The sequence below is a fragment of the Aulonocara sp. 'chitande type north' Nkhata Bay genome, linkage group LG15, assembly GCF_057382095.1.
Source record: "Aulonocara sp. 'chitande type north' Nkhata Bay isolate Kocher_YH1m ecotype deep benthic linkage group LG15, A_spYH_male_GT1.1, whole genome shotgun sequence".
Lineage (NCBI taxonomy): Eukaryota > Metazoa > Chordata > Actinopteri > Cichliformes > Cichlidae > Aulonocara > Aulonocara sp. 'chitande type north' Nkhata Bay.
In genome coordinates, this window is record NC_141358.1 from 1,234,762 (window position 1) to 1,253,726 (window position 18,965).

Genomic DNA, 18,965 nt, shown 5'->3' on the forward strand with positions numbered 1-18,965 from the left:
TCGAGTCAGCAGGAAACTATGGTTATGATCCACAGAGCTCACTTTCATTAAGCCACTGCTCTACCAAAACAGTGCGCAGGAACACTATAAATAATAATTCAACATCATAGCACACATCAGAGGGAACGTTAGGACGCTCCCTTCAGCCAATCCGAAAAGATGTTAATGAGGGGGAATCACAGGCGGATTTAACAGATGTAACCACTGTTTTTGACCCACTCATACATGTCAGTGATAATCTGTCATCACATTAAGTAAACCGTGGCTGTAGAGTGAGTGGTTTACACATGCACCTAACAGAAGACAGAACAGACACAGGTCAGTTTGTGGCTGCGTGAGGAGGGAAGCTGTGAAAACAAAACTAACAACAGCCTAATCGGTCACGTAGAGCCATGAACGTCTATGAACATCTATTATTGTGGACAGAAAACATAAAGAAGTCCCATTTAAAAAAGAGAGTAACAAATCTTACAGGCTGTTTCCATTTTAAATGAAACTTTAATCCCTGTGTGCTTTAACTTTTCTACTCTCAACAGAAGTTGTTGAAAAGCCTTTTTGTAAGTGTACAGTGAAAAGTAACAGTAACTACTTTAAAGCTCGGGGCGCTGAGCGGGCGGCCACGTGCCGTACGGCTGAGAGCATCCATCCTTTACCGCATGTCTTCCCCTCGCTCTGCCCCCGCCCTCCTGTCCTTTCTTCACTGTTGGACTGACGTCATGAATTTAAACCAAAATGTTGTCTGAGGTGCTTCTTTAACCATCACCTGGACCTCTTTGCTTTCTGCAAGAGAAAATTATGCTCAACGGTTGTTTTTAACTGTTTTTATTGATTATAATTAAATGAAGTGGATGCTGCTCCACATCGAAAGGAGCCAGCTGAGGCCATTCGGGCATCTGACAAGGATGCCCCCTGGGCGCCTCCTGGGTGAGGTGTTCCAGGCATGTCCCACCGGGAGGAGGCCCCGGGGCAGACCCAGGACACGCTGGAGAGATTATATCTCTCGGCTGGCCTGGGAACGCCTTGGTATTCCCCCGGATAAGCTGGAGGAGGTGGCTGGGGAGAGGGAGGTCTGGGCCTCTTTGCTTAGGCTGCTGCCCCCGCGACCCGGCCCCGGACAAAGCGGATGAAGATGGATGGATGGATGAAGTGGATGTCTCAGATTCGCGACCTTGGCATATGTTACGGAGCTGATGGGCTCAGCGTTCGTATGTAACGCACAGGCTTTGGCACCGCGATCAGGTTGATGGGGTATTTGCAAATGTCCTGACCCAGCAAAGTTTCCCGAAGCAGATACAGTTTTTTCTCCAGAACTTTGGGAAAACCTTTTGGGAAAAAGCTCCAACAATAAGTAAAGTTTTTGAAAATTGACATGTTTAAGGTGTGGATGTGGTTGATTCCATCCATCTGTAGCATATGTTATGTTTCAGATCAACAAACATTAACAGCAGTCTGACAACTAATTAGTTCACTTTCCCATGAAGAGAGGTAATAGGTCATGGGGGTCAGAACATGATAAACTCTTCTTGTCAATGAAACAAGCTCTGGAATGAGGAGGGGGACAGTTTACGGGGTGAGAACGAAGGCTACAGGAGGAGGAAAAAAGGAAAGGAGACGAGTAGCAGATAATAAACAGAGATGGACAGAGAGGCGCTCGGGTGCCAAAACCTGTGTGAGACTGAACAAGACGGTAACACAGAGAGAAAAGTGACAGACGTGAAGACTGACAGACAGACGGATGAAAGGACGAGACAGAAGAGGGACTAAAGCTGCTGACTGACTTCCCAGGATGAAGGAGCTCCTTGTGTTCTCCAAATTTTATCCATAAAACACTTCATAGTTCTGCGTAGATGACTCTGGGAGTGACACTAATTGGCCGTAATGACCACTGGAGAAATAGCCGCAGATGGGGATTGTGGGTAATATGAAAATGATGATAGAAAGTGACTGAAGGACGTCTGTGTCTCAAATCTATCTGCAGCCGTTATCAAGAGAGACATCAGAGGGTCAAGGGCGATAAGGCAGACGAGGACAAACGGAGTAGCCTGCAGACTGTGGGAGTGTGTGGGAGCGTCGTGCTATGAAAGCATGTTTATGGGGACGTTTTTTTAACAAATGTCCACTTCATGGGAATTATTTTAGGATTAATATTTGAGTTGGCGTGAAAAGTATGGATTAAGTTAAAACCTGAACCTAGCATTAGAAAGCTGCTATAATGAGCATTATTTTATCAACATTGGATTTAATTTAGTGTGAAAAGTTCTTTTCAGTTAAGCAGCCAGTGTTATTTGAGCCACAGCGGGCAGCTGTTTCCACTGAAGTCACTGGCAAACAAAGTTAGCCACCAGCTCTTAGGAGCTGCAGTATTATTTTACTATTTTACTTATTTATTTACTTTTAACCTTTTATATTGTGTATATTGTCTATTTTGTTACTTAACTGTCTGTTTATTTTAATCTCTGTGTACAGCGCTTTGTGACGGCCTGTCTATGAAGAGCGCTTAATAAATAAACTTTACTTACTTACAGTCCCCTCAGGGCTCAGTGAAGGAGGGGAAGTACATGACGCGAGTGAATACTTCACCGGGAAACATAACTCTAGATGCATGCTGCTGTTGATCTGTGATTTTGCTCTTTGCAGCCACTTTATGCTTGGTGTTGTGGTTTTCCATGTGTGTACTGTAGGATCAATGAACATCGTGCTTCCTTGAACAGGTGGGAATCGGTGGTTCAGAGGGTTGATCAGAGGGCTACCCTGTCAGCAGTGACACGTGTGTGCACCATATATAGTACACCTTGTTAGTATTAGGTCAGATTGGTCTAAGGAGCTTGGAAAGAAAAGCGTCTGGACTTCTTTAAGTTGCTTGAAGATGTTTCACCTTCAGTTTGAACTTCTAAGGAGCTTTCCAAGCTCCTTATACTACGATGATGACTGAGAACCTTCACAGACATTAGGTCAGATTCCCTTTAGCGTTCAGAACTACTTTCATTCTCGATGCTATAGATTCAATCAAGTGCTGTAAAGATTCATTGAAGATTCATGTCTATATTGACATGACAGCATCACACAGTTGCTGAGATCCATGATGTGAATGTCTTCTTGCACCAAAGGTGACCCAGTAGGATTGGGATCCGGTGACTGTGGGATTTGAGTGCAGTGAACTCATGAAACCAGTTTGAGATGATTGTACCTCTGTTACATGGTCCATTTTCCTGCTGGAAGCAGCCATTAGGAGATGGGTAGGTGTGGTCATAATTGGATGGTTGTTTAAATGAGGCTTAGTTCGTAGTAAGCGGCCCAAAGTGGCATCAAACGCAGTTTTATCACCAGCAGCCTGACGCATTAATAGAAGGAAGGATGGATCCATGCTTTCATGGTTTTTACACCAAATTTGGACTCTGTTTGAATGTTGCAGCAGAAATGCAGACTCATCAGACCAGGCAATGGTTTTCAAATCTTCTTTTTAATGAGCCTGTGCCAGCTGTAGTCTGAGGATCCTGTTCTTAGCTGATAGCAGTGTTCCTTTCTATCAGCTTGAAGTAGTCTGGACACTCTCTCTGACATTAACATTTGATCACAGAAAAATCAGAAAAAGTGTTCATGTGCGATAATCCCAATCAAACCTGTCTGGTTTAGCAGTTTAGCAGTTTAGCAGGTCATGTTGACCATGTCTACGCACCTAAGTGCACTGAGTTGCTGTAGGCTCAAATACAGTGAAACAACCAGAGAGAACACCATGTGGACAGTGAGGTTACTATCTTCAGCTTTTTGTGTGATTCTTGTGTGAAGTCCACTAAGTAACCCAGTATTAGCACAACCAGCTTGTAGCTTTGGAACATCAAAGTTAACAAAGACAGGAAATATAGTTATGTTTGGAAAAACTGGAAACTGATGTTGCTGATATTTGTTTGCTTAGACGAAGCGACCTGCATCCCCGGGTTAACATTATGTGCTTAACTAGGCTAAACGTTTTCTTACTCTTATATTTTGTTATATATTCTTCCTGTTAAAAGGGAGTTTTTCCTTCCCACTGTTGCCGAAGTGCTTGCTCATAGGGGGTCATATCCCACATAGCAGTCAGGTCTGGCCCGGATCTGGTGTCAAGCTGACACTGCTGGCTGGCTTCTGGCATAGTAAGTGGTATGTCATCCAGATACGAGCCAGGTGTAGATGGCACTGTCTATGTGATGGCATGCCATATCTGGGCCGATTATGGTTTGGGTTATGTGGCCCAGGCTCATAGAAAACAGGTCTGGCCCAGCATCAAGCTGGCACTTCTGAGTGACTGGTGTCATGGCAGAGTGTGTGTCAACCAGATGTGGGCCAGGTCTGGCAATGATGACACTGTTTATTTTCCTATTTTAGGTAGAAGACCCAAATGTCATGTTGCAATACTATACTGCTATGGTAGCTAATGTTTCAAACGCAGGTTTGACAGGTTTGTGAGTGTACACTTTATCCAAAACCCAGTGAGGTTTCACTCATGTTTGCCGCTGGGTGGCTGTAGCTCAGCAGGTAGAGCAGGTCACCTACTGATCGGAAGGTTAGTGGTTCGATCCCTGACTCCTCCAGGATGTCAAGAGTGTGAATGTGCATGAATGTAGTTAGGAAACACTTAGCTTAGAGCGAGTGTGTGAATGCTGTATGGAGCACTTTGAGTAATCTGTGAGAGTAGAGAAGTGTTATATAAGAATCAGTCCATTCACTGTCTGAGCAGAGTTTCGTCATGTTACTTTTGCACTATTATGTTCCGGCACATGTAGTTATTACATGGGTCGATTAAGGTACACATTAGGCTGACATCTGTTCTGGGCCATCACAGGGCCAGCAGCGTGTCTGCTGCTGGCCCATGCGTGGGCCACCTTTGGCAAACCAAATCTGGGCCACCAAAGGGCCGTCATTCTTTGAGGTATGTGGGCCAGATCTGAAATGAATATTTCTTTTATTTTTATATTGTTATCTGTAAGGAAAAACGCAAACAGGCGCTTTCATACTTAAAGCACATTTACAGTGTATCTACCTTCATTGGTTTATGAAGGTATTGCTTCATTTTTTAAAACTGATGTAATGAACTGAAAACTGTTTGCAGAGAAAATCTAATTTACTTTTGCAGTTACTTTCCCTGGTTCACGACTTCTCAGATTTGTGGAAAGAGATCATGCATCTGACAGGCTTTTATAAATGTTATGCTGGGCATTTGTGAATAAATGTAACTCTGTGTTTACTGCAAAGAGATGCAGTATAAATACTGCAGTGAACTTGGTGTGTTGCAGTCATTGTTAAATTCATGTACTTATCATACATGATCTGACTTTTGCACCAATTTTCCTGGAGTGCAGCACAGAACAATAACTGCAAGTCTAAGGTCTGAGATATTAATCTACAAAAACTCCAAACAGTGGAGACTCACATTCAACGTGTGACCAGAGTTTTGATTGTCATTCCTTCCCTGTTTTCTGTGCCAGGGAACGTAGAGCAGAACTGGAGTGAGGGCGAGGTGCTATGTTTGTGTTAACGCCTGACTCGAAACTCTGAGCTAACCGATAGCCATCACACACTCATTCATCTGCCATTTCCTTTTCCCTGCTTCAATAGGAACTGGTGCGCTTATGTGGTGACGCGCACGGTTAGCTGCGTGATGGAGGATGGCGTGGAGACGTACATCAAGCCGGACTACCAGCGCTGTGCCTGGGGACAGTGTCCTCGAGTAGCGTGAGTATCTATGCCTCGTCTCCGTGTTTCCGGATTCTACCCCGAGTTTAGCCTTGCCGTCTTCAAAGCCGCAGGAGTCCTGCACCCTGTATCCATCATTTTGTTCTATTTCCTGTCTGTAGACTTCACTCAGCTCTCTCAATCTTTTGTCTCCCGGGCTTCAACCACGAGGTCAGGAGGGCGCCTGGTTGAAGCTGGGCTTCCACATGATTGCAGCTCCGTACTGGTCTCTGGGTAATCTCAGTGATAAAGTCTCTTTGGTGCAGACGGGTGAATATCTACTATTACAAGTAACGGAGCACATTTACTAGAGATAGGACTCGCTAAATGGGTTTTCCAGTCGTGGATGTAATACTTGGAGAAAACATTAATCGAGCATTGCTGATGTTTTCCCTCCTTTGAAGTTTTCACTGTGTTGTCTAACCCTGGCCTTGCCGCTTGATCCCGATGCCTGCCAGGGGCCTCAGTCTAAACCTGGGCTATGCTAAGAATGAAGCCAACAGGAGTTCCAGGCACCGCAGTCTCGTCTCCTACCCTGCAAAAACAATCTTCTCTTGCTCTCTGTTTCTTCCTTTTATGATTCTCTCACTTTCACTTGCTAACTCTGCCCAGCTCTTGCTCCCATTTCTTCGAGCCCTGTTTTGTTTTTCTTCTACGAGGACCTTTTTTCTCACGCTCACAGAAAAGGGAGCTGGAAGACGAAATCTTTTTTCTGTGTTACCTACAGTAAAGTCACGAAAGGAAAAAAACTTTTGCAGCCGCGGCTTGTTAACATGCCTGTGATGGTAAATCTTTATGGAGTGCTTTGGCCAATTTCTGGTCTATTTATTGCGTTAGGACTGCAAATAAGACCTCTTCAGAAGCAGAGCTGAGTGGCACATTAATGATACGACTCCAGCAAAGCTTTCCAAATAAAACATGCTTTTCTTTTTTTGCAAAGGAATGCTCTAAGAACGAGATTTTGTACTGGCTCAGTGCAGTTCCTTTGGAAAATGGGAATTTAAAGTCCCTGTAATCTCATTCATCATCAGTAGATGATTTGCTGTGATTTTCCTCACATATAATGACCTTTGCACATGAATATCAGTGTACAGCACAATGATGATGTCTCATGCAGGGTTTAGGGGCCGCTGCAGGTCTTTGACTTGGTTACATTGCAAATATTAAATCTTGCAGTGTCATCACCGGGAACAAGTTGGCTGCAGTTTTTGAAGGCAGAAACGTTTGGTGCTGTATTAGTGATCTGTGAGGCTGTACTCAGGCATGGCTGCACCTTGAAACCAAACACAGATGATAGCATGCTGACAGGCTAATACATGTATGCCTATAGATTTTTTTCTAAAATCTATCCTGACTTTTCTACACTCCATACAATGATACCAAAAAAAGAGTAATATAAAGCTAAATCTGGCCATAGAAAATGAAACAATTTTTGAGCCACCCCATATGGAAAAGATAAATATAAATCTTATAAAGTTTGTATCTGTCTTGTGTGAAACTTGTATGAAAAGAGAGTGAAAACAGATATAAGATCCTTAAAAATTATAAAAATGAAACTTGTATGTTTTGGATACTTCCTAAAAGAATATATGAAAGTACTGAGAAAGTGGCCACGTTCATGACTAAATCATATCAGCCTTATATGAGTCACTATATGAAGTAGGCCACATCTGATGCAAGTCTTTTATAAGTTTATTCTATTTCTCTTCCATATGGGACACTATAAAGACGACCAACACAAACTAAAAACAATCGAGATGAAAGGGTCACGGGGTCGGACGAGTGAAAACACCAATCTGGATGTCGTTTCACAAACTCCTTTTTCATCCTCAGCTATCGGACGTACAGGAGACCGAGATATAAAGTAGCTTACAAGATGGTGACAGAAATGGAGTGGAGGTGTTGCCATGGTTACTCCGGGGAGGACTGCCACAGTGGACCACAGGGGACACCTGAGACTGGTGTCGCGGACACAGGTGGTGGGCAGCGGGGAGGAGAAGGTGAAATTACAAACAAATCATAAAATATTCTTTATCTTCTGAGTTTTGATACCTCAAGAATGAAAGAAGACGTGTGGCCTCTGATAAAGTAAAGGACGACTGCTTCAAATGGTCATAACATTAAAAAAAGAAGCTCAGGCTGCCGTATTATGTGCGTCACACGTACTGAACCTCAGTGAGCTGTGTGTTTCTGCAAAATGGTCCAAATCTGGAAACATGAAAACAGTCAGTATAAGTAGCTGACTGAAAAACATGTCGAGACATTTAGCAAATAGATTTACAGCATTAAGCAGCACATTTCACACCTTCCTTTCCTTTTGTCCAGGAGACACAGAGAAGATCAGACAGCTGGAGAACACCATTCATGGCCTGACCAAAGACCTCAGCAACATGCAGACCACCATCAATGGCATAAACCAGAGGCTGTACGTCACTGTTGTTTTTAACACACGTGCACGCTTTATTTCATGGACTGAGTTGAGTGTTAGTGAAACGCTGTTTAGTGGAAATAAAGAAACTAAAGTGTTGTTAGGGTCACGCATGGACGGCACACTTTCAATTCCTGTTTATTGCACTGGAGATATACCTCAGCTTTGGAGTGGATGAAAACTTCTCACACGCGAGGGAATCAAAACTGTTTCTATCTCGTAGGCACGGGCTGACTGGGGCCATTGTCCCTGCAGATTCAGCTCAACCACACATGAAGGAAACCATCAACAGCATCCAGACAAAGCTGGATCATCTCTATAACAGAACACAGGTAACTGCGGCTGTCCAGAAGTCTGCTGTTTGTGCACGCAAGCATGGATGATGCTCATTTCTGTGACTGTTGTGGTCGTTTAGGCACATGATCAGACGCTGCTCACGATCAACAACCACCTGGTGAATGGAGGAGGTAATGAACTGGATGGAGCAGACCGAGGAGGAGGTGGAGGTGACCAGCTGAACATCCTAAAGGAAGAGATACTGACAGAGCTGGAGAGGAGGGTGTCTCTGTCCTGCTCTTCCTGTCAGGTAAAGTCCAATATGTCCTCATTCATTATGTCATAATTATATCAATATGGCAACAATCACCATTATTTCCCCACCACCAATAAGACATGAAGGCGTACTTGTGGTTCGTTTACTAGCAGTTCGATGTTCATGCCTTTGCCCCTGTGGGAAGCGATTTCTTCTGCCCAAAGCAGTAAAAGATAATGGCCCCATGCTGCAGCATAAACCGCTGCACAAACAAACAGTAAAAAAGGATTACTGAAGAAAAAGATGAGAAAAGTGCAGCGACAATAAGGAAACAGTTTACCAGCTGCATTACGTTTTTTTGTTGGGATTCAACATAAATCAGATAAAGTGAGTTTTCATTTGCCTCGTGTGCTGTCATGGCTCCCTGTGGGCGTCGACACATAAAGGGCCCCACACTTGCGCCCACCATAGCACAAAGCCACTCCTTTGTTTGTCCCAGGTGCTCCTGCATTGTCAGATCTTCACTCTGAGCACATATGACCTAAAATGCTGCATACAAAGCGTCGTAGCAGGGCGATTGTCTTAGTACACTGGGCAGCTTCTACAATGACACCTACACCTGTTGCGTAAACTAGAGGACGTTATATCGTCTTGCGTCTGTCGCCGTATGTACACTCTGCTCTTATTGGCACTCAGCGAATGTATTTACCTCAAAAATGAGAAAAGTTTAGCCTGAGCGCTTTACATCATCAGCAGGTTTTTTGCCCATGGTCTCCATGTCACTGTTAGTCACTTCCTGTGTGGAAGCTTCGGACACTTTTGGCTAGCTGTCAGCCCAACCACCCCGTGCTGACTGATACTTGATTTATATAGCACCTGTTTCAAAACAAGGCTATAAAGCCTTTCGCACAATAGAAAAATAGGTGGAATGACGAAGGTTTGTAAATATACTTTTTTATTCAGTATGACACGAAAAGAGTAAATGAGCCCATAAACCAAGCAGGAAAGTGTTTACAGAGGCACAAAGTCATTGACCCACAGGCCTACGTCAGTCTTTTTATAGCCACAGCTGTCGCCACCTGTTGGTCTTCAGATAGAATGCAGGTTTAAGGCACTAACGCATTAGCTTAGCCTCACTTTCTACTGTCTGTGTTTTTGCCAGCTGTGATCTCAGTCAGTAGGACAGGGGTGGGCAACTCCAGGCCTCAAGTGCCGGTGTCCTGCAGGCTTTGGATCTCACCCTGGGTTAACACACCTGAATCAAATGATTAGTTCATTACCAGACCTCTGGAGAACTTCAAGAAATGCTGAGGAGTCATTTAGCCCTTTAAATCAGCTGTGATGGGTCATGGACACATCTAAAACCTCCAGGACATCGGCCCTCGAGGCCTGGAGTTGCCTACCCCTGCAGTAGGATATGATTACACATCCACCTGCAGCTTAGCTGGATGTGCAAATCTGCTGATGGTGAGTTTGTTAGCAGATGACATCATTTAAGAAAAAAGCTAGTTACAGGATCCAGTCTGGGATTGGATGAAGTAAACAAACATGGTTGCTCAAGACAAAAATATTTATCTTTACTATAGCCTCAGATTGCACTGTATACATAATATATGTAAAAATTCTTTGCAATATTACACAACGAGTGATATTTACAGGGAAACAATATTGAATCAGAACGTCCTTCCTTTTAACGGAGCGCTGTAACCTTTGATAAGAAGATGAAAGAGGGGTTTGGTCGTGGAAACCCCACCTCCACCATCCCATACTTGATTTCCTGGCCTGTGTTAAGTAAACAGTGATCCATAAAACGATAAAAATAATAAAACATCAGCACAAACACTTTGTACCAGGGGCTTCGTGGGGTGACTCTCCAGGGCTACGCAGCTTTCCTGTTGGTGTGTAGATGGCTCAGTGCTTTTCTCCTATAGAGTGAAGTAATACAGATGGTATTAGTATAGAGATACAATCACTCCTGCTGAGAAGCAGAACAACAAAGCAAACCTACAGTTCAGGAAAATGTACCTTTGAAACCCTTAGAAATCACAAAAAAATCAAAGTTTCAAGGACGCTGAAAAAATATGAGCCTGACATCATGACGGTTATGTCTCGTATGTCTCGTTATCACCAGGTCGGCGTGGAGGACATGAGGCGCCAGCAGCAGCAGGACAGGGACCGGATCGCAGCCCTGGAAAAGAGGATCAGCTCCATAGACCAGCACTTGAGGCAAAGCTTGGAAATCTCTCGCAGCGAGACCGAGCGCTCACAGGCCTGCTGCAACACAGTCACCGAGCTGGGAAGGAGGCTGTCTGATGTCGAAGTCCGACTCACCTCCACTGCAAACAAGTGTGACGCTATTAAAGGGCGGCTGGATAAGGAGCTCGGGACGGGTGGAGGAAAGGGAAGAGTGACAGAGGACCGGTTGAACGGCAGGCTAAGAGAACTGGAAAAGAGGATGAATACCACAATGAGGAAGACGGAGCAGAGGTGTACTAACACCGGGAACAACATGAAAGAAACTGTGCAGAGAGACGTCACTCAGCTGCGAAACTCGGTCCTCGTTCAGCTCGATGACCACAGCTACAAGATCGGTAAAGTAGAGCTGGATGTGGCTGTTCTTGCAGACACGGTCAAGGACCACAGTCGACGTTTAAGCAAGCTGGAGAACATCACGACCTTCCTCGACAGACGGCTAACATCGACCACAGACATGTGCAGAGACACCTGCGGGCCGAACGCAAGAGACCGAACAAGTGATGAAACTGTGAAAACTTTAGAGTGGAGGGTTGTGGCCAACCAGGATGAGATCCAAAAGTTTAACACCAAGCTGAACAACCTGTCGGTGTCAGGAGACTCGCTGCTTGAGAGAGTGATTAACTTAACAACTGATGTGAAAAAGATAACAGCTGTGACCGGGAAGGATGGCGAGAACTTCAACAGGATCTTCACTGAAGTGGAAACTTTGGGCCGCGATTTTAAGGAGTGTTTGATATGCAGCACTGTAGAAAAGGACCTGCTCACATTTAAAAACTCCACCACGATCAGCCTCAACAGATGCCAGACGGCACTGACGGATCTGCGGAGAAAAGTCGACTCGGGAGAATCTGTCTGCTCTCAGGTTTGCTCCAACCTCCAGGAGGAGGTGGGACGACTCAGAGAGGACGTGGAGGAGTGCACGGTGCAGTGTAAAACCAACATAAATGATCTAAAGAAACGTCTGGAAGGTCACACTGTACATAGTGGAAAATTAGGAGGGGATCTGAAGTCTATCCAAGGAGAGCTGGCTGAGGTCATGGATACTTTTAGCTCCATTAATGACACTCTGAAGGGCCTGGGAAGGACTGTGCAGACACACGGGCACACGATAACAGATCTGACCCACATTAAGGACAATATCATCGTTGAGGTAAGAATATGTGATGCAGATAATAGCCTAGTTATGCACACATCTGTTTGACATGTGAACCTTTTAAAGCCACTAAAGGCTTTTTCTGCGTTGCATTGTGGAGTGGCTATAAAGTAAGCAATGAACCAAAACAAGGAGGCTATATCAGTGTGACTGTTGGTAGCTTGGATCAGCAGGCATAGCAGCGGAAACTGCCTGGAAAAACAGAAAGAGCAGTGTTGGGCGGGCTGCGCAGTTGTTCAGTTCAAATGCACTGCAAGTCAAGAAAACACCAGCAAACAGAAAATGATGCAAAAGCACACAAAAGAAAACAGAAGTTCAATAAAAAACAAGAGAAATTCATAAAAATTTCCAAATGCATCGTGGTTACCTTTGGAACAGTTTTCATAGAATATTTATACAGTTATGAAAATAGGATATTACAGATATTTGGGTTTTCTGACAGATGATGTGCTGACCGTAGGAGAATAAATTGTCTTTTCATAGTAGAACTTTCAACACTCTTTTCAAGGTGAATAACCTGCAAACGGTCGTGGCAGACCACGTCGCTGACTCAGACACTCGATTCAGCGATCTGGGCAGAGAGATCCAAATAATCAGGAGCAACCATGTGACTGAGATCGGGGAGTGCCGGAGGTCCAGTGACGGCCTAGATCGAAGGCTCTCCAACCTCGAAAAAGTGTCTGGGCGCTTCGACTCGGTTTCTGGAAAGCTGGAGGGCATCAAGGAGGGCTTGGACCGACACGTGTCTGGGCTGTGGACCTCTGTTAATGGACTCAATGTCACAGTTACTTCTCAAGGAAATGCTATTGAAAATATCCAGAACGTCCAGCTGCCTCACATCCACTCCAACATACACAGGCTGAACTCTTCAGTGGTCGACTTGGTCAGAGACTTCCACAGATTCAAAACACGGGACTTTAAGGGTGAGTCACAGAGGGCAGATGGCGTGGGATTTGAATGCTGGTCGAGAGATAGTTGCTCCCAACTGAAGGGAGGTACGTTTGGACTGAGGGAAAAATAGATGAAAGAAAGATTCCAGGCAGTTGTCATAAAATGATTTAAATGGTGCTCTCTGCCTAAAAGCTAAGTCCCACGAGTTCTCTTTAAGGATAGTGTTACTGGTACTGGAGTGTTTCCTGGCTGTCTCACCAAACATTGCACTCCTTCAGGTCCACCTGGTCCACCTGGGCTCCGAGGAGAGCAAGGGCCCCGGGGTCCGATGGGACCCGAAGGGAGGATAGGACCTCAGGGCAGAGATGGCGAACAGGGACCAATGGGACCCCCAGGTAAATACTGTAGGCCCAGTGTTGGAACCAGAGTAGTGATCATCTTAGGCCAAAAAGATGGAAGTTAAGCTTAATCAAGCTAGCTAAAGTTAGCTATGTTATTTAGGAATGTGCATTTGTACCGTTAGGATGTGACTCCTGGTAAAACCTTTCACCAAACAGAGGCTTCTTGAACAATCTGTTAACACCGCAGCAGCAAATCATTTTTATTTGGCTGATAATTGGCATTATTCTCAACTAGATGATCAAATTTAGGTAGTTTTCTCTGGGCTTATTTTTTATTTTTGTGTGTGTTTGTTTGTTTGTTTGTTTGTTTATATCTCTCTATGGACATACTGCAAATCGATTTCCCATTGGGGACAATAACGTTATCACCATTGAAATCTTAAATCATCACACCAACTAAAATGCAGTAGAATGTGATTTGCTCTAAATTTTCACTCAAAAAAACATAAACTATAGAACTATGAATTTCTAATGCGACCCAGCCATGGGACAAGGCACATGTGTGAGCCGTCTCCCACTGGGACACAAACTTCAGTACAGAAGAGTAAATTTAGGTCAGAGTAATGACGAATACCATAAATTGACTTCTGCTTCTTACTAGTTTGAATTTACTTTTTATATAAATAAACGTGTATTAACAGACGTATTTGGTGCATCTTTGATGTCTCTTCATTAACATGTTGCATATGTACAATATAAACATGAGGAATGGTATCGCTGGGTCTAACTCGCTGTTGTTGTCTTTCATCTTACTTTCCAGGTCTCAGAGGGGAACAGGGTATGTGGTGTTCTTATCAAACAGCAGATCAAAGTGCGACTAACTCTTTGATCTCGAATCCACGGTAACACCTGCTCTTTGTTTCTGCTCTATCATCAGGTCCTCCAGGCTCCGATGCCCACGTGCCACGCCTTTCCTTCTCTGCCGCCATGACCCGCCCGATGAGGAACACGGGAACCATAGTGTTCAATGAAGTCTTTGTCAATGAAAATAACGCCTACAATCCCAAAACAGGTGAGTTTCACTACAACGGACGTTTCAATAGTTTTAGGTTTTCTTTATTTCAACTTGGTGTCTGCAGTCAGTCATTATGACCTCGTCCTGTCCCTCAGGTTATTTCACAGCTCCTGTGCGTGGGAAGTACTTCTTCAGTGGCATCCTGACAGGCCACAAAAACATAAAGATCGAGGCAGTGCTGTCCAAGTCCAACACTGGTGTGGCCCGAGCAGACTCGGCCGGATATCAGCCTGAAGGCCTGGAGAAGCCCATGGCTGAGGCAAAGCACATCCCTGGAGCGTTAGCTGTCTTTAACATCATCCTACCCATGGAGGAAGGGGACACGGTCTGTATCGACCTTGTAACTGGGAAGCTGGCCTACTCCTCCGAACCTCTGACCATCTTCAGTGGGATGCTGCTCTACGAAACCATCTGATTGGATGTGTAAAAATCCTGAGCGTGAGAGCTTCTGATTTGTCCAAGAGACAGTGCCACTGAGAAATGCAGATTATTGGACTGGATCTATTCAGCAAGACAAAAGCTTATGTTTGACCTTCAGTGCCAGGAAGGATTTCAGAAGTCCTTTGTAACCACAGTCGTTTGTTCTGTGTTTCACAGCTTTAAGGAAAACTATTTTAGGCAAGAGCCATTGGTGTGTTTTTGTATCCTGAAGAAGCCACTGCACGGTTATCTAATAATGTCACATGTTTTCACTAATATTTTCATATATATCTACAACCAATCCCTCCCCCAAAATTAAATTAAAAAAAATTGGCACATCGTGTAAAATGGAAATAAAAACAGAACACAATGATTTGTGTCACAAATGTCATAAATCCACCTTTTTATTCACAATCGAATACACAAAACATGTTTGTGACTCTTATCACTATATCCCTCATCTTTAAAAAGCTGGGAGTTAAGGAGACCAGATGCTGGACTTTTGGGAGAGGGTTGTTGTCCCGTTGGTGTCTGTTAGAGGATCCAAGCTGCTCAACAGTCCTGGCTCTTCTCTGTTGCACTGTAATAGATGCATTATGCAGCTTAGCATTGTCTAAGGCCTTCCCTGAAAAGATGTCTGGGTGGGAACTCGTTCTGATCTCCCACCTGTATGTATTTCATAGGTACTGATGCGCCTCCACACCATCAGAGAGGCAGGACTTGAGAGCTGCTGACAAGCCGAATGGTGCCTCTTCCCTTTTCTTTAGAGGACACGGCGTCCGTGTTTTCCAAAAAGAATTTCAAATTTCAGTTCTTCCAACCACAGTTTTCCACTTTGCCTCAGTCTATTTTAAATGAGCTTTGGCCCAGAGAAGTTTCTGGATCATGTTCGTGTATAGAGCTTTATCCTGCCTTTGTGGATGTCACGGCGGACTGTAGTCACAGACAATGGACCTTACAATTAGATGCAAAATGTTCCTCCAGCTGTTTCTTTTTAGTAACGTTAACTTTTCCAAACTTTTTTGAGATTTGCTGATGCAAACCAAGTCAAGAGCTAATGTTTTTTTCTCAAAATAATTTCAGCTTAAACTTGTAAAAATATGGATCCATAACATTTCAAAATCATTGCATTCTGTTGTTATTTTCATTTTACATGCCATTCCAACATTTTTGGAACTGGTTCAGGTAGTTTTTTTTCTACTTTTAGCTCTGTATTATGTCACTGAGAATGGATATCCCTTATATGGGCACCTTAGTTGTGTAGCCAATAGGAAGAAAGTTGGCTCAAAGTGGGGCGGGGGAGCTGAAATTGCTTCTTTCAGACAGAGGATGAACTACGGGGCTACGCCAAGGACCAGTGTAAGATAAAAAAAGGGTTATTTTTAACCAGGGATCCTTCAAAGCTACAAAGCTAAGCAGAGTTCAAGAATGAAAACATGGAGCTGGAAGGGAGCACCACCGGTGCCGTTTAAAGAAAGGTTATCTTATAAAAAGATGATTAATGTGAGGGCTTTTTGTCCCTTATCCACCCACAGCATACCAAACGATCAAAGGTTATTACACACACTTCCTGAATTATTCCTTGGAGTTTCATTCTTACCACAAGTAAATTCCCAGAAATACAACGCAGAGTGCCAATTGTATTGGAAAAAATGCAGAGTGATGAAGTCCAAACCACTATCACTATTCTTTAGGAGGAAATGCGCAAATGAAGTCACTGATAGTTTGGTGGAGAAACCACAGGATTTTATAAATCATACAAAACAATAAGAGCATTGTAGGACATTAGCTGTGCCCAGAAACACAAGAGGACGTGGAGGACTGCCAAGGGCAAGAACAGTTCTTCTAAAGGACGTTTGTGAGAGTTCAGATGGTGAAAGTTATGTCGCTGTTACTATCAGTCGATCTTACGCTGGAGTTTTTATGCAAAGCAAACAATAACAAATACAGAAGCTACACTTATCCTTATATCAAGTATACAAAGCCTATTTCTTTGATTGAACACACACATCCTGCCTTTGGTTGTCTGTTTTTCAACTGTGTATTTTGAAAGGTGTTGTACATATTTTTAAATGGCTTGCACACTTGTTTGCAGATTCATAATGCATTTTGTACATTATGGCTTAAGAGTGTATTTTCTCTTTTTTCGTATCATACACGTTTTCCTTTGCAAGGAGGACATGTTTGTCATCAACTCTAGTGTGGAAATATAAGTGTATGTGTCTAAGCATTGTGTAACCTTAACAGACTGTACATATTTTTATGATCTTTAAGAACTGCCACTTCACCTTGCATGGTACTGTATACGTTTTGTATGTTTTGCCACGTGTGCTACAAATACAGATACCCAGTGTTATACGGCTCACGTCAACAGTATCGCTCTCATCTGGATTTGGTTTCTTTTATTAAATGAGCTGGTATGCATCAGGTTTTACACACTGCCCCGCCTGCTTTGGACTTCACTTATTTGATCTGGCACTTCTTTGGCCTTCACAAATACACACAGCTGGGCTGACTTTTGTTTCTGGCTCCTACTTCAAACCTCTATCATCTCCTCCCTCGACTTCAACAGGCTAATTTTAGCTTAAGACAAGACAAGGAGTCTGTTAAACTGTTTTTCTTTCATATGCTGCACTGCAGTGACCCCTAGTGTTCAGGATATTTACTCCAGCAGCTGTTAGGAAAAGCTTAACAGTCAAGATGCTCATTACTTATCAAAGAAAAGATATGTGCTCTTATTTGTGTTATGTTATAGCCTCATTCCAAAATGAAATTCTACACAAGTGAAAAACATTTTTGCTGGAAGTATATAAAATATATAATTACATATTACATGCCCATAATTACTCACAGACTTTGCTCGACATCGTGTTGAAGCACCTTTAGCAGCAATCACAGCCTAAAGTCTTTGAATATGATGCTACAAGCTAGCACTCTTGTTTTTGAGCAGTTTCTCTCATCCTTCTTTGGAGAACCACTCAAGCCCCACCAGGCTGCGTAGTCATTTTTGGCTCTCTGTTCAATCAGGTCCAAGTCTGGCCTCTGGCTGGACATTCACAGAGTGAAGCCACTCCTTTGTTATCTGGGATGTGCACTTGGGGTCATTGTCCTGTTTGAAGATAAACCTTCGCCCAAGTATAAGGTCCAGAGAGCTCTGGAGCAGCTTATCATCAAGGACTCTCTGCACATTGCTGTATTCATTTTTGATTCCTTTCCCCTTGATCCTGACTAGTCTTCCCGCTGCTGAAAAACATCCCCACAGCATGATGCTGCCACCACCGTGCTTCACTGTGAGGATGGTGGTGGCCGGTTTCCTCCAGACATGATGGAGGACATGAGTCAGGCCAAAGAGGTCAATTTTCGTTTCATCAGATCAGAGAACTTCAGACGTGCAATCATTCGCCTCTTACTGAGGAGTGGCTTTCATCTAGCCACACAGGCCTGATTGGTGGAGAAACTTCTGGTGGTGCAGAAATGGTTGTCCTTCTGGAAGGTTCTCCTCTCTCCACGGAGCAACGCTGGAGTTCTGTCAGGTTCTCTAAAACCTCTGACTAAGGCCCTTCTACCCTGATTGCTCAGATTGGCTTGATAGCCAGCTCTAGTCCTGCTGGTTCCAAACGTCTTCTATTTACAGATGTTGGAGGACACTGAGCTCAGTCAGACCTTCAAAACTGCAGACCTTTTTCTGTAACCTTCCCCAGATCAGTGCCTCCATACAATCTTGTCTCGGAGGTTTGGGATTGTCCAATTCCTTGGACTTCATGGCTTGGTTAGTGCTCTGACATGCACTGTCAACTTTGTGACCTGATTTATACAGGTGTGTGCTTTTCCAACAGAAAACATCTGACAGATGATCAGTGGAGACAGGATGAACATGATGCCAACCTTGAGTGTCATGGCAAAGGCTGTGAATACTCATGTACATGATCTGTTATTTTTAGTCAGTTTGCAAGAATTTCAAGCAAACGATTTTAACTTTGTCATTAACTTTTGACAATTTTGAAAAAATAAAATAATCCATTTGGGGAAATGGAAGCAAAGTGGTGACGCTTTCATTTACGACAATTTCAGTATTGCCGAGCTTATCGAGAGACCCTGAAAGCAGCATCAGACGCTGCCGAGGGCACGAGGTCCTGCCCGGGATTTTCGCGCGTTCCGTT

General features: G+C 43.8%; 1 protein-coding gene across 1 annotated transcript in view; it reads left to right on the forward strand.

Annotated features, from left to right (window-relative positions):
• emilin1a (elastin microfibril interfacer 1a) overlaps positions 1–17,376 on the forward strand; it is a 30,295-nt gene extending 12,919 nt beyond the window's left edge. The window contains exons 2-12 of the mRNA XM_086263746.1: positions 5,593–5,709; positions 7,543–7,709; positions 8,035–8,134; positions 8,361–8,469; positions 8,553–8,723; positions 10,801–12,075; positions 12,587–13,001; positions 13,248–13,364; positions 14,131–14,148; positions 14,248–14,382; positions 14,481–17,376. Of these exons, the coding sequence (XP_086119872.1) occupies positions 5,593–5,709; positions 7,543–7,709; positions 8,035–8,134; positions 8,361–8,469; positions 8,553–8,723; positions 10,801–12,075; positions 12,587–13,001; positions 13,248–13,364; positions 14,131–14,148; positions 14,248–14,382; positions 14,481–14,800 (2,944 nt within the window). The 3' untranslated portion in view covers positions 14,801–17,376. The remainder of the gene's footprint in view (positions 1–5,592; positions 5,710–7,542; positions 7,710–8,034; positions 8,135–8,360; positions 8,470–8,552; positions 8,724–10,800; positions 12,076–12,586; positions 13,002–13,247; positions 13,365–14,130; positions 14,149–14,247; positions 14,383–14,480) is intronic.
• The last annotated feature ends 1,589 nt before the right edge of the window (positions 17,377–18,965 follow it).